This window comes from Ursus arctos, unplaced genomic scaffold (genome assembly GCF_023065955.2).
Source record: "Ursus arctos isolate Adak ecotype North America unplaced genomic scaffold, UrsArc2.0 scaffold_7, whole genome shotgun sequence".
NCBI classification, from domain to species: domain Eukaryota; kingdom Metazoa; phylum Chordata; class Mammalia; order Carnivora; family Ursidae; genus Ursus; species Ursus arctos.
Genome location: NW_026623089.1, coordinates 41,789,650 through 41,809,923, shown reverse-complemented (window position 1 = coordinate 41,809,923; position 20,274 = coordinate 41,789,650). Strand labels below are relative to the sequence as shown.

Genomic DNA, 20,274 nt, shown 5'->3' with positions numbered 1-20,274 from the left:
GAAGTTTCTTTTGGACTATGAGAAACAAACTGAGGGCTACAGAGGGGAGGGGGGTGGGGGAATGGGATAGACCGGTGATGGGTAGTAAGGAGGGCACATATTGCATGGTGCACTGGGTGTTATACACAACTAATGAATCATCGAGCCTTACATCGAAAACCGGGGATGTACTGTATGGTGACTAACATAATATAATAAAAAATCATTATTAATAAAAAAAAAAAAAAAGAAAAAGAATGGCCCACTATCACTACATGTATTCAACTTGAACTAAAGACCCTAAGTAGTGCAATAAGGAAAAAGAAAGGAATAAAAGGCATAAAAATGGGAAAGAAAAAATAAAACTCTCATTTTTCCATATATGATGTGACTATGTATATAGAAAATCTTAAGAATCTATAGGTAAACTATTAGAATAAATCAGTGAATAGTTCACTAAAAGCAAGTTTAATATATAAAACCAATAATATTTCTACATATACACAACAAAGAAGTAGAAAAATAAATCTGAATATATGCAATCTATAATATAATCACAAATATTAATATATGGGGGAAAAATCAAACAAAAGTTATTCAAGATCTCTACAGTAAAAACTACAGAATTTCCTGAGAGAAACTAAAGAAGATCTAAATAAATTGAGGGGCAATGTTAGTAAGATGTTAATTCTCCCTAAATTGATCTTGAGTCCATGCAATCTCAATCAAAATTCCAGATTTTTTTGCAGAAAATAAAAATCGAATTTTCAAATATATGAGGAAATGCAAAGGGCCAAGAATAGTCAAGTCGATCTTGAAAAAAAAGAGAAAGCTAGAGGACTTACACTATTAGCACTCAAGAACTATTAAAAAACTATAATTATTGGGGCACTTGGATGGCTCAGTCGGTTACATGTCCAACTCTTGATTTCAGCTCAGGTCATGATCTCAGGATCATGGGATTGAGCCCCACATTGGGCTCAGTGCTGGGTGTGGAGTCTGCTTAAGATTCTCTCTCTCCCTCTCCTTCTGCACCCCCTGCCCCGTTTGTACTCTTTCTAAGACAAAACAAAACATAAAACTTTGATTATTAGAACAGTATGATCCTGATGCACATTCAAATGGCCCAGTGAAATGGAAGAGAATGTCCGAAACCAGACCCACAATATACAGTTACCTACCTCTGAGAAAGGGAGTATGGTAAAGCAGTAGGGAAAAGAGTTTATTCTTTCAATAAATAGTATTGGGTCAATCAAATACCTGTATTTTTTTAATGCATCTTGCCTCCGAACATGCATTACACGGAGATCAACGCCAGATGTAATGCAGATACAAATGAGCAGTGTAAAACAAAAAAACATTTAGAAGAAAATATAGGATGACACAGCATGTTCTTAAAGAGGTACGCCTTTTTTAAACAGCACACCGAATGTAGTAAATAGGGAATAAAAGGTGGTAAATTGGATAAATTGAACTACATTAAAATTCAGAATTTCTGTTCATTAAAAGATGTCATTAAGAGCATTAAAGAGGCAAGGCACAGCATGTGAGGACAATGCCAATATATGTATTTGTAAAGGACATGTATGTAGTTCACCCACAAATCACTAAGAGAAAGGCCAAAAGCCAAATTTTAAAAAAAGGCACGAAGAGCTGAACGGGCACCTCGCAAAGGAGATCTCCAAATGACCAATACACACATGAAAAGGAACTCCACATCAGTACTCATCATGGAAATGAAACCACCACAGTGAGAAGCCATTACCCACCCACCAGAATGGCTAGTGTATAAAAGACTAACAACCCATGGTGGTTTGCTGAGGGTCAGTGAAGCCCAACGGAAGCTCTTAGGAACCACCCCTAGGAATAAAACTGATAACAAGCACTTTAGATTAAGTGTTCGGCGGCATCTGTTAATCATACGCATGCCCTCTGACCTAGAAATTCCACTCTCAGGGATAGAGCCAACAGAAAGACATATATATGTTCCCCAAAAAGATATATCTCAGAATCTTTATAGCTGTATTATTGGTAATACACAAAATCTGCAAACAGCTCAAGTGCCTTCAACAGCAGAATACATAAACCAAGGGTGAAATATTCGTAAGAGGCATATTATATGTCAGCCTATATTAATCGTGTCTTTTTAGTTTCTGTATTTCCCAAGCTTTGCCATCTAGGGTCTTGCTAATCCTTGGAGAGACTGCTCCTCTCAGGGCTAGCCAATTCCCTGGGACAGTAAAGGACTCTCCCGCAGTTGTGCCTTTCGTATGCAAACTAAGCAATCCAGAGCCTGCCGCCCCACCCCCAACCACCTGCTTTATGGAGCTCTTCCACTCTGAGCTACTATTCCTCTGCCCTCAGTCCATGGTGAGACAGCAGACACCCCAGAGCCCACTGACATTATGTCAGTTCAAACTACCCAATCCTGAGCCTGCTTCCTCTGCCTCACCTATCCGTTCCTATTTACCACCACCACAGTAAAAGCTCTTTCTCCTGCTCCCTCTGCGGCCTGACTCACCCCGGTGCTTCTCCTTGCAGCCCTGTGTGGTGTGAGCTGCAGACGCCCAACTCTTGGGAATTGGAACAAACTATCTTTTCAATGGTAGGCATCGCTGGGTCCGCTGTGCTCACCGTACCGGAATGATAATAAAACCTACATTCTAAAACACAGTAAGAATGAATGAAGTACATACAACAGTAATAATGAACCTCACAAACAGGATGTTGAGCAAAGAAGGCAGATACAACAGTGTGCGGAGTGTGCGCATTTAGAGGTCAATAGTGTTTCTGCTGGGGGGTGTAGTGACCGGACGTGGGCACGAGAGCGAACCCTGGAGTCACTCACGATGTCCTGTTTCTTGATGTGGGTGTAGATTGCAGGGGTCCATTCACTTTTTGAAAATACACCGTGCTTTACGGATGGTTTGGGCACTTTTCTGTACGAGTATTACATGTCAGTTTACATTAGAAAAACCACGAAGATTCAGCCATAACTATATTCCGAATAAAATAGAGAGCATTCCAAAACGGGAAAGAATAAATTATCTGATGTCTCCTATAATAAGTTTAAAAATTAACAATAAAACAAACACTAGGCAGCAGGGAGACGGGAAGAAAAACAAATCAATTAATTAGAGAAACATAAAATACAACAAAATTGATTAAGCAAATTAGACCGAGTTCTTTGAAAAAGATCAATAAAAAAAACTTCTGTCTAGTCTAATCAAGCAAGAAAAGGAGACAACACAAATACACAACAGTAGCAATGAAAAGAGAAATATTTCAACAAATAGATACTTTGAAAATTTGAAAATACCATATAGAGCTTTAGTCATGAATTTGAAAACGCCAGTGTTAATACAAGATTTTCTGTAAAACAGATTACTAAAAATTACTCAAGGAAATGTAGAAACCAGGCAAGAGAATTTCCAAGATATCAAAGTAATAGCTCCAAGACCCACAACCAGCCCAGGTAATTTTACAAGTTAAATTATTTCCAACTTTCAAGAGTTCTGTCCCTATAAGTGCAAAAGAATGAGCATTCTCTATCCATGTTAAACAGGGAGTACAAGCCGAACAGAAGTCGAACACAAGCATCTGAGAGGGAAACTATAGGTCAATGTCACATATGCATGTAGGTGGAAAACCTCAACTGTCATAACAGAAAAGCAAAAGCATTGCTCTACAAAACATGTAGCCAGGCTCAACTCCTGGGAAAGGTCTTCTCATTTATATAAAGGAAACAACACACAGCAAGGACCCTCTTCTTCTACCTGCTACTGTCTTTCTGGGTATGACAGCTAGAACCAACACAGCCATCCTGAAATTATGAAGAGAGCTCAGACTACACCCTGAGGACAGTCAAGTAGGAAGATGAAAAAGACCCAAGCCTTTGATCTGGGCACAGAGTCTGCACTGGCCAACTCTGAAGCCACAGATAATAAGACTTCCTTATTGTTTATACACTCGAGATGAACATTCTGTTACCTGCAGATGAGTATGTTCTAGAAGTATACAAAGACTGATTAAATGTCAGCTGAGAGGGGAAAAAAAGGGAGAAAAGAGGCTAAGAATGTTTTAAAAATCAATGGCAAGATATGGGAAATTAAGCAGGGCATAGGGTAGATGTGACGTTCAGGTCAACAGGGAAAGGAAAGATTCCTGGATAGTAGAAACCAATACCGAAAAACATAAACGCTAGGTCATCACATCACAGTCCATCCCAAATCAATCCCAAGGAGATGGCAGATTACACTGAAATAAAATCAAACCATAAAAATACTAGAAGAAAGTATGGATGAATAGTATCTACTTTGTGAACTGAGCATGACTTTCTAAAAAATACAAATACATAAATTGTTCAATGTCTCAAATTGTTCAATGTCTCTGTGTGAAATTATTTTCTTCAAAGGCAACCAATTTGTGGGAACAAAATATCCGACACAAATAACTATCAATTGCCTTCTGAAAGACAGGTTATAGGAGGCGACAAGAAAAACTTCGTCCCCAATATAAAAAAGCAAAGGACCTGAGGTGTCGTTTACCAAATGTGAATACAACTGACCAATGACTACATTTTTAAATGCATAATTCCACAAGAAATGCAAATTTATCGACATTGCGTTTCCGTACTGTTACCAAATTAGCAAAATTGTTTAATTATCACCCAATGTTTTGAGCACAGGCTGTAACAGAGACTTCCATATACTACTGGTGGATATGCAAATTTTAATATATTTCTATAATCAATTGGAAAAATAGGTGTCAACAATATAAAGAACTTTAAAAAATTATTACCCTTGGTTTGGTAATTTCACTTCTTAAAAAGTAGAAGGAAATAAATATAGATGCACTAAAATTGCATATATTTTGGATGTTCATTACTACATTATTCCATAATAATATGGTGTAAATGCCTAAACATACATCATGTAGGAAGATAAAATAAGTGTGGGCTCCCTGTAAACTGAGTAATGTATTTCCATTAAAAATCACAGTAAAGAATAAAGGAATGAAAAAATACTCCCAATATGGCCTTAAGTGGAAGTCAGGATATAAAAATATATGCATAATAAATAGCAATTTGATAAATATACATTTCGCTTTCTCTATCGTTATGTACAGAGCAAGGGGAAAAAGAAAGAAAAGGAGAGAAAGAACGTAAATGCACCAGAAATGCTAACAGCATTTATTCCTTGGTTCAGAGATTACAGCTGACTTTTATATTCTTCTTTTCATTTATCTGTATTTTCTAATTGTTCTACCCTAAATGAGCAAGTATTGATGCTATCTTCAAAATGAAGTGATAAACGTACTTAAAATGAAACACTTAATTGTATCTTTTCCTTATCCCTTTACTCAGATGAAGCAGCAGGGTTTGCTTTGGTTCTCAGCTCTATCAAACGCCGTTCTGCACAAGGGTTTGGAACGGTTGACATTTTACTTGGGAAATATGCTGCAAGAATGCTAATCCACAAAGAAACTGAAGTTTATTTCTCTTCCGTGACTCACTGTGCACAGCTGGGAGCCTCTATCAGAGCTGCTTAATAGAGACACTGCACAACACTCAGGCTGGATTCTCCCAGCCCCACCACTGCCCGCCTCCCCTTCTTCATGGCGAAATCCACTGTGCAGCTCCTGGCACCAGCTACCGGAGCCACCAGGTAAAGAATTCCACCTGTGCTCTAAGTGGCAGCCCCTCCTTCATCACCAGAATGATCTTGTCTACTGGCTGCTGCCTTTTCCACCTGGCCTCACAGCTTAGAACTTCTGAACCCTGAGAATGTGGGGAGATTTGTAACACAGTGGAGCAGACCTGCACGAGAATGTTAATGATGCACTTTCAAGCCCCGGGAGGGCCGGGGTCCTATGGCATGGCAATCACTACATGACGAGCAATTATTACTCTATGAATTATCAGCAGTCACAAGGCTCTCCCAGGGACAGGACATCAAGGAGGGCATTTGATTCCTGTCCAAAGCCAGCTTTCGTGAAGAACGGAAATTGACGTAGAAGACAGAAGAAGCATCTTAAATTGGTTAAAGGAGAATGAAAGCCTCCCATTTCCTTGGGTTGTGGCTGGAATGGGGAGGCTGAGACAAGGGCATTGGTGGAACTTTCAGCAGGCTCCACACCAACAGGAAGGGACTCTGGGGCCCTACTGCTGGCTCTGTGGGGGCAGGTAGAGTACGGTGATGGGAGGGTGGGGTGGAAAGTGGGCTGAGTGGAGTGAGGGGGTCATGGAATTGCATTGTCCCGAGTTCAGAAAAAATGCTCCCAGCCCTCTGCCCCACATTCCCCTCAGGAAATCTGCCTTCCAGCCCCAGCACAGCCACACGCTCATTGGTGCTACATAATTGAGTCATTCCAGTCTCTGGGCCTCAGTTTCCCATATGGAGCTGCTCAGAAAACCATAGAGATACTCGGGATGGGGGAGATGGTGCAGGGGAGCATCAGGACCCTCGACCCCAATTTCCCACCTATTGCAACCACTGCATGTCTGTTTCTACAACTGTTTAATGTATTTGGGTTCCAATAAGATTCTGGTGGAACAGATTTTCTAGAACTAAAGAAAAGCTTGAAGGCACTGGACTAAATTCTTTCTCAGTCTCTTGGTTCTAACTGAATTCTACTCTATCGCAAGGAGCAGAAACAGCCCTGTTCTCTCACCACACCAGAATGTTCTTTGCCCTAGAACGCCAACACAGAGAGCAAACTCATAGGCTTTTCCAATGCTTCCCGCCCACTTCCCACCCTCTGGCCAAGGTGACAGGCCACCCTCCACTGAGCCAGTGAATCAGGTGGATGGTGCCCATGGGAAATGAGGTTCAAAGGGCCTAGGGCAGCTGGCAGTCTCCCCAAGGTGTCAGTGCAACAGGGACTCTGCGTTGGCAGAAGGGAATGAGTCTCCCACATCAGTATCATTAGGATGGAAAAGGGCGGATATCCTCAGTAATCATGTCATGGAAAAATGTTTCTGCAGGGCTGTAGCAGGTGTTATACTCCAGGCGAATCATGCTTGTGGGAAAGGAAAAAAATCAAAACGAAAAGACAACCATGTTTTCCTTCTTCTTTTAATCACACCAAAACAGTCCTAAACACAAAATTTCATTAGAAGCCACGTTTCCAACACACGCTCCCCTGGGTCTTTATAGAGAGTGACTATCTGCTCCCACGTGTGAAGTGAGTACTGCCCAGGCACACAGAGCCCCCCTCCAGTCTCTGGCTTCAGGCTTCAGTACATGCTATGGTGAGGCGCCGGGGTCCGGGGCATTTCGAGGTAGAAGGCCATGTTCTAAGCCTGCCTGCAAGTCTCTGCTTTTGAGGGTCCGGAGTAGACCGCTCTGAGAAAGGGTCTGGCCCTGCCTGCCAGAAGCTGATGGCCCACGCCACACAGGACAGTACTCACTGCCAAGGGCAGCCTCAGGGTCATTACACCGACAGACCCCTTGACTCAACCAGGAGGCTCATGGTATCTGCACCTCCCATCTGAGACAATGAAGGTTCGGAGAAGGGAAGTGGCTGCAGAAGCTCACGAGAGGCAGGAATGACACAAAGGCCCCCAAGTCAGTGAGACAACAGACTTGTCAGGCACCACTGTTCACAGTAGGTGCTCAACAGTTCCTGTTCTGCTCCCTTCTGCCCTACGCGAAACAGCTTTCCGTGCCCCCATCTTCAGAAACTTCCATACAGGGGGCTTCCAACAATGCTGCCCCAGCCCACATTATAAGCTAAGGACATTTGCCTGGGTGAGCCTATGGGACTCGTCTTTGCAGATTTCTGTCTGAACACAGAGAAAACCGAGGAGAAATTTGTGGAGCTCTGATAGTAACAAGCAGGCACCTCCAGGACAAATGCCAGGCCAAGTCCTATGGGAGCCTGACGTGACTTTGCAGCAAAGCCTGCCCCCCCATGAGGCTGCTTGGTGATCACCCATGCCGGGCAGCTCCGAGCAGAACACAGAGATGATTGATATTTTGCCGGGAGTTACACAGCGGGCTGGTGACATAGACCTTTGATGTTGCCATCCAGCACTCCCTCAACAAGAACGCACTTCCTGGATGAGATAATTTAATTAGTATTTGTCCAGCACCCTGCAGCGAAAGGCAATCACCTATTCCTTCCATCCTCTGAAGGGGCTGAGTAATCCACAGTCTCTTGATGCCACTTAATCTAAAACGTCTGGGTGACTCACCCTCCCTGCGATTTCCCTCCAGAGTATTTACTTTAAGAAAACATCCATTTGCTCCCTAACTTAAACAATTCCTCTTGGTTTAAATCTTAAAGAAGCTACTTGGTTTTTGTTTTTGTGCCTGTGTTTATTTGTTTGCTGTAGTTGTTTTTAAACTTATATATACATATATATATTTATATCTACATAGATATTTACATATATATGTCCACATATAGAATATAAAGAAATTATAATAGACCACATAATACATAATATATAGAAGTTATATAAATATCAATATAAGGAGATTAGGAGATATACATATACTGAGATATAGATCACCTTTGCAGAGAACCCCTGACCCTGCTCCAACACGACCGCATCCAGCAATCAGCCCCGCTGGCTCCTCTAACCATCCTGAACTGGGTGTGGCCAGAGAGATGCAGTCGAGGGGGTTCCTCAGAGTTGCCTGCTTCCTTAGCATGAATGATCTTTGCACAGCCTTTGTGTGCTTCAGGACCTTAACCCTTCCCTCAAGTCTGCTGCCCACCCTAAACTTTACTTTTAGGTCCCCCAATTTCCCAGTCCTGCCCTTCACAGCCCCATCTTCCACTGGGACCGTAGCTCAGCCCTGCCTTCAAAGGGCGCCCTAGACCTGAGACACTCTGTCCCAATCCCCTTGCCTGGCTTTATCCTGAAACCTCCCAGACCTTGCTTGAACGCACCACAGGCCTCAATAACAAACATTTGCTGTGGTAAATCCCATTCCCTGCTTTCAGACAACTTCTCCTTAACAGAGATAAGTGCCTGGCAGACAGATAAGAACTGGGATATGCAAGTTATTAAGGTCAGATTTTAAAATGACAAAAGGATACGTTTTAAAATAAAGCCCACTTGAAAATCAGCTTCCCTTCCAACTCAATTATATTCAGGCCTCCTGCTCTCTGAAGCTCCTTAGACTGAGAGATTCTAGCTCCCATTGGCTTTGGGGTATTGGAGGAGCATTGCCATGGCAACAAGAAAGGCCCAGACACCTGAAACAGGAAGTGGAGGACACAGTGCCTCTTGGTCTCTCAGACACCTGGAGTGACCAGTGGGGGGGAGGGGGGCCCTAAGAGGTGGAGACCCCCACAGCCCACATTCCCATCTACTGTGGGACATTACTGTCGAAGCTGAGCTGAAAGAAGGGGGGTGGGGGCAGCAAGGGAGCCAGCAGGCAGGGCCCGAGTGTCTCTAGCTGGGGACCACTAGGGGATGAAGGCAAGGACGGTGGCAGATGTGAAGAGTCGCCTCGGCAGGTAGCTACACTCCGCAAGCCCCTTTTGTATCAGGGTGACTGAAAAGGCTCCCTGATTCTCGTTGCTCCTTACCAGGTGGGAGTCCCAACACAAGCCAATTTCTGTTGTGGTCCTGAACGGTCCTGACCACCCATTCCTGGCCCCCTACCAAGCCTCCCAGCTTTGGGCATCCCTAACAGATATCACGAGGCCTCCCTGATGCCCTTGACACTGCACATCACATCTCGACCCTCCAGAGTATCACACCATAGAGGCCAACACCCTTTACGATGCCACAAACAAACCTCTGAGCTGCAAAGTGTCATTAAACCCTGTGCACTGTCGTATCACAACCAATTATTCAACCTCCCATTATTTATACGACCAACCCATGACTCCACCTTCCGTCCTAAGATGGAAACTCTCCAACTCCTGCATCGCACATGGACCCCTGGCCATCCCAGTCCCTCTGTGGGGAGCCAGTCCTCCTCCCATGGGATAACCGATGACCACCTCCGGTATGTTTCCAGCCCTCATGCCCTCCACTGCCCCACACATGCATCCTTCTACCTGGCCCTCAAGGAGTGCAGCCAGAGAATCCCGTCACCCAGGTTCTCAATATCTCAAGAGTGCTCAGCCTTTCCTGCCCTTCTACCGCCCCCAGCAATGCCGGAGGCCAGGCTAGAGGGCTGCTTGCCAAGGCTTCATCCTGCCCCCGTGAGAGCTCACTGTGCCCTTCACCTCTTGAGCACTGGTTAGTAGAGATGCCCTCCTTTCAAGTGTACAGAAATGTATGTGTGTGAGTATGTCTGTGTGTGATTATATGAGCCTGTGCCTGAGTGTATGCCAACCAGTTAATGACCCGACAAGCACATGGGCCTTCTGTGTGGACCATTCCTGGGAGTGCACTGAAGCCATCTGGGTGGCAGGGCTGTGTAACCCCACCATCAGCTCCACACGGGCTCGCAGTGACCACATGTGAGGTTCTCAGATAACTGTTTCAATACCTTGCTTGCCACATTGACCTCTCGGTCCCAATACCTACTAGATTCTTGGCTTCACAAGCCTCCCCTTAACTTTGGGGGTTCCAACCCTGGGTAAAGGCTGCCTCCTCCACCCCCAAGTCTTCAATCCTGAAAATCCTTCATAGGAAGAGAGAGGAAGAGGCAAAGTATTACTGAAAAGAGACCCCGGGCCGGCCATTCGCATTAGCACCAAATAAAACAGCTGAACCCCGCCCAGAGCTATGTAGCTTGTCTGCCTCTCCCTTCTCCCTCCACTGGGCTCCCCTGCTCCCTGCTTCCCACCCTCTTCATGGTTCATTTTTCCGCTCATGGCTTTTTCTCACTCTTAGATCTGGGGGACACTGGCTGTAACCTTGGACTCCTGCCTCAGCCACAGTTACACCTGCCCCAGCAGCTGGGCTGATCTCAGCCGCTCTGGGAAAACACAATGTCCCTTCCAGCCTCAGCCTATGCCTGCTTGGTTGGCTATCCAGGGTCAAGCAGCAGGACCAGGCAGTGCCAGGGCCCTACTGTACTCAGAGACTGCATTAGCAGAACTTCCTGGTTGAAAAACCCTCTGAGCTTTCTCCACACTGTGCCCCATAAACACCAACATAATGGCAGCATCATCAGAGAGAGACGGGGACAGGGCATGTTTGCGGTGGTTAACATCTGCTCGGAACACAGAGCCAGTGGCACCACAGCAGCAGGAGAGGGAGGTGGGGGCCCTGAGACTTACCTTACGCATATCTTTGCCAAAGGTCTCACTGTAGGTTGTACCGAGGATTTCAAACTGGACGTAGGGATTCGAGCTGTCCTCCCGAAACTCCATCACCCCTGTGAGACCAGTGATGTGGCCCTGCAGGAGAGAAGAAAAATTCATTGAGGAAAATATAGATGGGGAAAGGGATGGAATCTCAAAGACGAAGAAGGAGAAGGAAGTAGTCACCAAGAATGGGATGATCGAGGTCTTGAGGAAGCAGTAGACAGCCTGTGATGAGGAGAGGGCTGCTAGCAGTCCCATAGCCCCAGAGTAGGATCGACACTTCCCACACCTCTGACCACAGGGGAAATTCCGAAGGCTTGCACTTGACATTCATGTGGTCAGTATGATGAGAGCACCTGCTCCGTGCCACTTACATGCTAGCCTTGAGATCAAAGAATGACACTTTTGTTTCCACCCTCCTAGAGCTTACAATCTTCCCTTGCGCTCTGCTCCAAGGGTCACCTTAGCCTAAGCCAAGAGGGAGGTCAAAGGTCAACAGAGCCGTATCAGGCACATGGCGGTAAGTTACACGGCAGCAAGCATGCGCCCTGGAGGTCAACACCAGCTCAAGTCCTGGCTTTGCCACCTGTGCCACCTTGGGCAAGCCATCTCCCATCATCGCCAGCCTGGAGTTAGATCCACATCACAGAGCCTGCCAGGGTTGAAGGATGTTATGTGTACAAAGCACAATGTCTGGCACAGACTGGATGTGGTGGGTGTGGAAGCCTTGCCCCTCTCTCTCTGGCCATGCAGTGGGCTCCGTAGGAGCAGGTGGCAGAGGGGCTGAGGGAGTCTGTGGCGAGCCCCTTCTCTCTTCAAGCCTAGGGTGGGGGTGTCATCCAGCCTTGATCTCCCACAGACTGTGAGCTGGGAGAGGCCCAGAGCCTGAGCTGGCCAGAGAAGGGCCCCAGCTCTGGCTCAGGCTGCAGTAAATTCAACCAACACCAAAATATGTTCGGTGCTAATGACACCACGCACAATTTATTGTGACTACAACTCCTAGTGCTATAGATTTCCCTAAATGCCCTCCTGAAGTCTCTGAAAGCCAATTCACTCTAACAAGTCTATGGATTACCCAATTCACTCCAAATTCAGCCTTCAACTTGGTGTCATGCCTCAGTGTGCGCAACACGGCATCAATGCAGAATGCATGTGCACACACACACACACACACACACACACACACAAGCTAAGGTCTTAGTGATCAGCATATGCACTGCTGACAGAGACAGCCTCTCTTATGAACAGTGGCTATCTGGCACACATGAGCTGGGCAGCTGCCTCCACTGTTTGCTCACTTGTGACCTCAGGCAAGTTACTCGACCTCTGTAAAGTCCAATCTCCTTGTTGAAAAGCAGAGATAATAATAATAATAATAATAATAATAATAATAATAATAGTAATAATACATATCCATGAAGCCCAGCTCACCAGCTAGGAAAGGAAGAATGGCATGGAGAGAGGCCTGGGAAGGGCCTGCAGGGGCAACCACACAAAAAGCTAAGCTTTAGACCGCCTGCTCAAGGGGCTGGGGTGTGTGCATGTGTGTGTGTGTGTGTGTGTGTGTGTGTGTGTGCAAGGAAGGGTCTATCTTCAACCTCATCCCAGTGGGTGTCCTCTTACACACACCTTTTTGATTGTGTCCAGCATGGACCTCCCTCCGTTCCACGGCTTGGTGGACTTGCGTATACAATTCAGGCTTGCCATGCTGTGCCACTTCCGGTCTTCCAGCTTCCGGTGGAAGGCATTGGCCAACATCAGCACGCTATCATACAGGTAGAGGTTGGAGATCTGCAAACACAAAGGCAGTGAAACCCCGTCCACTGATGCATTTTCAGAGATGGGGAGAAACCAGCTGAGGGCTTGGGTGATCCAGGGTGCCAACACTAACGAGCGGTGCTTAGTCTCTACACCATAATCTTCTAGCTTCATTCAAAAATTGGGCCAGGCAATGGAGTCCTAAGGAGAATGAGAACTAGCCCTGCTTTCGGAACTAGAGTGGGAGGGGGACGTGTATGTCAACAGAAGAACCGGCATGCTCAGCATCATGGTTGAGACTCACACACTTGCAATCTTTGTGCAAGATTGGAATGGGACATCTTGCTCGGGTAACATAGGTTGGGGGAAGGATGGGCAGAAAACTTGGTCTAGAAGGATTCGTAGGTAAAGGACAGGAAGCATTACAGGGAGGCAGCATTAGGCAAAGGCACGAAGGTACAAAGGAGCTGGGTCAGGTAGGGCAGGGTCCAGCAGCACTGCCCGTAAAGGATCAGATATGAACAATTTTAGGCTTTATGGACCTTACAGTCTTCTTCATAGTGCTCAACTCCACTGTTATAGCAGAAAAGCAGCCACAGACAATACATAAACAAAGGATGTGCCAATAAGTCTTTATTAAAAAATAAAGATTTAGATAAAATTAGATTTAAAAAAATAGGCAATGAGCTGGATCCAGCCCGAGGACCACAAGTGGCCAAGCCCTGGCTTAGAGGGACTGAACACAGTACCTCATGTCTGTATCAACGGCTATAGTAGAGGGGAAGCGGGATCAAGAGGGAGGCAGGAATCAGGAATCTAGCCATGTTGAGCCTTATGGGCCATGCTGAGTAACAACGTAGGTGACTTTAGGGAGAAGGATGCCATTGGTAGATCTGTGCCCGGAAGTCAGATCTGTATCTTGGAAAGATTGCTCTGGTCCCCGTGGGGCCTCGGGTAAATGGTGGTCTGAGCGACACTGGCAGCTTATGGTGATGGAGATTCTGAGCCCACAGAGCCTGCTCTGCAATGCCATCACCACCAGCCAGGGGATGCCTTTGGGGATTGCAACTGTGCACATATGAGAAGTACCCCCTGTTGAGCCATCTGCTCCAGAGAGATGGCTCACAGAAGACACAAAGCCCACCTCAGAGCTCCCGAGAGCACGAGTGTGAGGGAGACACGGGAACAACAGCTGGAGAGCAGCACCCTAGCGCTGGTATCCAGGGGTGGGACAGGTCTGGCTCACCCTCCTCACGGCGACTCAAGACCCTGATCTGAGTGAGTCTGAACACCAGCACCCGCCCTCTCAGGGGCTCATCCAGAGCCCTCTGCAGGAAGGAAGGCAGCCCTGTACTTCACATCAGCCCTCCCCTCCAACAGTATGTCATGGAGCACAAAGGGAGGAGAGTGAGGGGAGGGGTGGGGAGGAGGTGATGTCCACCCCTGTGCAGGTGTGTGGTCCCTCCTGGGTAACTGTTGCACAAACAACCATCAACCGAAGTGGGTCAAGGGGATGATTCTCTGCACACCTAAGCAGCAAGGTGTCTGCTAAAAATACTTCAGAAAAACAAAATCACTGGATATAAATAGGAGAATGTGTCAACCTCATAGGACTCCCGGGAGAATCAAATAAGATCCTTGGTCTGCAGGAAGAACCCCTACTGCTTCCCAGCCTTACTGCTCACCAATCCCCAGTATGGCCCTCATACCCCCAGGACCTACGTGCCTGCAATTTCTTTCCTCACATGTCTTGGACTGGGTGCCCCCAAAGCAGAGCCCCAGACAAGAGCTTGGGTAGCATGGACCACCCTCTGCAACTGACATCAGAGGTGGGCTACGGGAGCTGGTGCGGGACATCAAAACCATCTGCTACATCATGACTGTCCAGCAACTCACGCAAACCCTCAGGGGCATTTCCGCCACGGCACGTCAAACAGAGCTGACCGCTTCTTCTGCGGGTGTCCCTGTGTCTGAGCCATTCCTGCAGAGTCCTGTCTTATCCCCCTGCAACCTGTGTCCTCACAGCAGGGACAGTGGGCACATGTGTGGAGCAAGGGAGTGGAGGACGGACCGGCGATGTTTCAGATGTGGAAGGAGTGAGCCTGGGACGACTGAGCACTGCTGACTTAGCCAAGGCCTCAGGCCGAGCGGAAGCAGGCAATTCGGTGGCTGGTGCTCTGTTCCAGAGCCTGGCGGTACACAGGCACTTACCTGACAGCAGAGAGCAGTCATTCCTATCACTGAGAGCCCACCTCCTGTCCTACAGGGAACACCAGGATAGAACTGCGTCTCCTACCCCTCGAGCCCTGGGGGCGCATTTCCTCCATGAGAAAGACTAACCCACTCTCTGTGCTTGTCAGACCCCCACCCCTCAGGCGCTCCTACCACTGCAGAATGATTTTTGACATGCCCACCTCGCCTCTGGAATGCAAACTCATGATGGAGATGTTGTTACAGGAGAATGTCAGCTACTTACAGTTGGCTTGGTTCACTTTATTTTTTCTGAAAGAATAACTCAAAGCTGAGAGTCCTTGAAAATGTGAAGATTTCTCTTCTCAAGACATTCATGGGTCTCCCAGCCACCCACTCCTAGCTGATGCTATTCAACCAGTCGGGACCCTTTGACCCACATTATGTCCTGTGCACACACGCACACCACTTGGGACAGCACCACCCCAGCTGTGGCCCAGACCCGCACCCAAGGGAATATCCCTTTTTGCCTTCTATTCACAATGAATTAAGGTACTTAATGAGTTTATGAATGCAGAGAGGCTGGCAATGAAGAGGCAGAAACAGGATGTGACTCAGAAAGGCCAAAGGAAGTCCTCAGTCCTCCCACAAGTATGTTTGCTGGGAAGGGTGAACGCATTTCAGGTCAAAGGAACAAGCTTTCAGTTCAAGGCTTTAGCATGCTCTTTTCCAGATAGACAGATACATCTGGAAATATATACATATATGTTATAGATAGAACTTACATATATATACATAAATGTGTATATATTCATATATAACTTGTAAATAACTTTCATACATGAAACTTTAATATATATGTGTGTATATATATACATATATAGTTATATATATATTTTTTTTCTTACCATCTCTAAACAGAGCATCCAGCACTAACCAAGGCATATAGTTGGTGCTTACTGTATACTTGATGGATGGATGGTGGATGGACGGAAGGATAAATGGACAGATGGATCAGGGGATGGGTAGGTGGGAGTGGGGAGGGGCAGATGGATGGAAGGATGGAGAGGGAGATGGATGGATGGATGGACGGATGGATGGATGGATGGATGGACGGACGGACGGACGGACGGATGGATGGATGGATGGAGGATGGATCACTTGCTAAGAGGGTATACACTGATCTTGGCTCCCAAAGAGAAAACAGTAGGAAAAAAGAGATTGGCCACCTCCACTTTGACTTGGGGAGAACTTCCTTTGCTCAAACACAACTTGCTTCTCATTCACAGCCTACTTAAAATGTTTTCTTGATCCCCACTTGGAGCTTCACCTTCTCTCACTCCAGTCCCTTGTCCTGGTAAGATGCTGCCAGATTCTCCCTGCTGTAGGCAGACACTAACACCCTGTGCTGATCTGTGGCCCCATCTCTGCTGTCCGACTTCAGCAGCCTCACAATTAGGTGACCTGCCAGGTTCACTTGTGGGGATGCCAAGGGAGGGCACTACCCTTACAGCCCAGTTGTCTGGAGACTGGAGATGGGACCTTTGGGGGAAAGATCAAGAGCAGAGAATAGAAAGACAGCCTCTGCGTGGGGCTCCATCTGGGTCCTGACAAACATCAGGCAAGCCTTTTCTCAGGGGAGGTGGGTGGAGACCAAGCGTCAGGGCTTGGTCATGACGAGCCCCGGAACCAAGAGGAGGGGTCTGGAAGGAGAGAGACTCCCAGCTGCATGAACACTCACTCGCTGTCAGGCTCAAGGGGCTAATGGCCCAAGCCGGAGCTCCAGGCCACAAGGGCAGATAAAAGGGGCCTGGCTTGAAGGAATCCTTGCCTCTTTCCCTCGCTTCTCAGATAAGGCACAGCACAGAGCTCATTTACAGAAGACAGACAAGCAGAGCAGGTACTGTCACTATTTAAACCCTCATCCCCTCTGGCTGGCCTAGGGACATTGCAGCACACAAGTGACAGAACCAGAAAAAAAGCATTTCAGGTGAAAGTAGACCTGAGAAGCAGAAGATAGCCCGAAGTTTGAGGCCAAGGGCATGGCAGAGTGCAGACCTGGATGCAAAGCCAAAGGCCTGGAACCAGGTCAGAGATAACCAGAGGGAGTAAATCCGAGGCAGACAAGAGCCAGGGCCAGGCAAGGGACCTGAGGCTGGAGCCTGTGGCCTCCATCCTAGGTGGGGACAGGGCTGGAATGGAGCCCAGCTAGCTCAGTCCACCACCCCAGAGATGATGGCCTGATTCCTCTTCCAACGCCACACTGTATGAGTCTGACTCCCCCGTGTGTGCAGCTCAGCCGGGTGGCCTGGTAGGATGAGCAAGAGCTTTGGATGCATCCCCACCTGGACCAGCTTTGCTCACTGCCACTCATTCCTCCAGCACGTGGGTCTAGCAAGTACTCAATAAATGCTTACGGAATGAGTGACTTGAATCTCCACTTGAGCTCACTTGCAGAGTCCTGCTGAACAAGCCATTTCATGCTCTGGATTCATCTTTATGACAATCAAATCCAAGGTGATCAATGCCCCCGGAGAGGGGCAGTGGGGGTGGCCCCGACTTACTTCCCTGAGAAATGCGGATGGTAGTACTCCTGTGTGCCAGGTACTGTCCTAAGCTCTCTGTGTGCAGCTTTATTTTTGGAGGGAGCAGAGATAGGAAGAAATGGAAGAGGGAATAAAGACCTACACAGGCTCCTGACTTCGATGTGGATGGTCTGAGAGCTCCTCCAGGGTGTCCCATCCCTGAGCCGAGCACAGGTCTGGTACACAGGGTAACGAACTTGTACCTGCCAACACCATTCACCCTCTCCCCAAGTGCCTCTTGGTTTGAAAGCTCGAAGGGCGAGCAGGAGTCCTATCTGGATTTTGCAGCTGCTGGCTGGGAAGTCCAAGCAAGGATCCCCCTGAGCATTACATGCCCAGCTCAGCCTGAAAGCTGCTCACCTGGACACGTGTCCCTGGTCTCCTCCTGCCCCAGCAGTGAAGTCATAGCTGCCACCACCCCCGGGCCTGAGCCGGGCCTTCCAGGGCTGCATGGGCCGAGGCGCTGCAGAGCTGTCTGTTATGGGACAGGTCACTTCTCTACCCCCAGGGTGATCCATAAAAGGTGCCAACACAGGAAGGCCCAGAGTGGGGGATTTCTATGCCCTGACGCAGGTTCCTGAAAGGCAAGTGGCTTGGCCCATTGCAGTGGAAGGTCTGACGTCGGCACTGCCGGGCTGACTCGGCCACACGAGCCTTCCGCATGGCCCATCCTGCAGGGAGACCATCCAGGTGAGCAGGAGAAAAGGGGAGGCAGGCAGAGAGGACTCACACAGGGGCAGCTGCAGCCCAGCCCTGTGGGAAGCACCATGTTCTACTCTCTGCCACCTGTTACCAGCCCCCTGCCCGGACTTAGGGGTTTCAATCCCAAGAAAGCTTCCTTATGTCCTCTCTATCTGGTGACCTCCCACAACCACAGCATAGTTCAGGTGCCCTCTTTTCTCCCTAGGGAAACAGTAACCACTGCTGACCTGGTCGCCCAGCCTCGGGCCCTTCCCCTCCGCCCTGCAGGGAGCTGTCTTTCTTGGAGACACACCCTGCCCTGTCACATCCCCAAGGGCTACACCTGCATACTTAGTACTCTGGCAGCAATCCTCTGCTCTGACTGAACTCCGGACACTTCTCGCTCCCCCCGCCCCCCGCCCCCTCAGACACCCTGAACTCTAACCCTGCTCTCCTGGGCCTCTGGGTTTCTGCATACGCCATTTTTTCCTAACCCGTACATACTTACAGAATAGAGATGAAACTTCCCCATTTATTTAGAGTTTGTGGGAATTAAGAGAGAGCATTTGCGAAATGTCTAACAGAGGAATTGGCACGTAATAAGTGCATAATGAGTGTTTGTGGAATTAATGAATGCTAAATGAATAGATTTAAATCTGTTTGTAGGAAAAAAAACAGCAAGGTAAAGCTCTATCAAGGTATTTGCAAAGAGAATGCTTCTTAGAATATGACTGACAGAAGAGAGAGGCCACACTGGGAAAAGGGTACAGGGGCTCTGGAACAACATGTTCCCTAAGGAAGTGTCCATCTCCAATCAGAATCTGGGGTATGCATTTCCAGGAGCCTGGGGAGCAGGTGGGGGAGGGGATCCTCACAAGGCTCGCATTTCCAAAGCCAATAACCTATGCAGGAAGTGGGTCCTCAGGAGGGAAATGCGAAAGGGGAGGACACATTTCTGGGAGGTAAAGGACAGAATTTGGCCTGCAGCCCTTGACTGGGGCTTGTAAGCTCTTGAGAAACCCAGAGAGACCCTTCCTGGCTGCTGGATAACCAAAGACCAATCGCATGAAGCCAACTGAGGACCCAGGACAGAAAAACACATTTTATTTTTTGAAGAGTTAGCACCAGAATCCCCACTACGTCAGTCACTACGTTTTATTTAGGAAAATACCTAGTGTCAGCAGGAGCAAAGGCTACCAGGAAAAGTTGATCTTCATGAAAAAATAAGGAGAATTCACTTTGGAGTCAAGACCCAGAGAGAGAAAATAGAGGATGGGTAGGGAGGCCATCAGGAAAGAGAGGATGGCCTCTGAGGGGAGGAGACAAGCAGGGAAGCTTCCCCGGCAGGAGGGGACGCAGGACCTCATAGACTGTTTGTGCCACCACAGTGCCAATACCCCACTCTGCCCCCTACCACAGGGACAGCCTTTGAGACTTGGGTTTGTCTGCGAAGCCAGGAAAGGCACTGAGTTCGCATCCGGGTCAGGACTGAGTGAGCGTGCAGCTGCCCCATCAGGAGCCTGGATCATCTGTTTACTTACCTGGGTCCCCAGAAGCAGGATTAGGGCCAGGAGAAATGAAAATACAAGCCCCCCCGTGAGATACACTAAGATCTTCAGGAGTGCTATACTCTTCTGATCCTATCTGGACCCCAGCACGCAGAGACCCGTGCCCACCTCCCTCAGATGGGAAGGGAGAGGCCCCTGAGGGACGATGGCCCCACTGCGTAGCCGGCCGTCTGCCCCCCAACCCCGGTGCTCAGTGCATGTTTGCCTGTAGTAAACCTGAGGGAGCCCCAGCCTTGTCTCCATTATACTCCAGGGCCCAGGGAATTGTTGTGCCTTCACATTATCCAGCG

General features: G+C 47.8%; 1 protein-coding gene across 1 annotated transcript in view; it reads right to left on the bottom strand.

Moving 5' to 3' along the window:
• Positions 1-20,274, bottom strand: part of GRID1 (glutamate ionotropic receptor delta type subunit 1) — a 684,166-nt gene that overhangs the window by 188,870 nt on the left and 475,022 nt on the right. Inside the window, exons 7-8 of the mRNA XM_026504591.4 lie at positions 12,832-12,993; positions 11,176-11,295 (exon numbers count right to left, since the gene is read on the bottom strand). Of these exons, the coding sequence (XP_026360376.2) occupies positions 11,176-11,295; positions 12,832-12,993 (282 nt within the window). The remainder of the gene's footprint in view (positions 1-11,175; positions 11,296-12,831; positions 12,994-20,274) is intronic.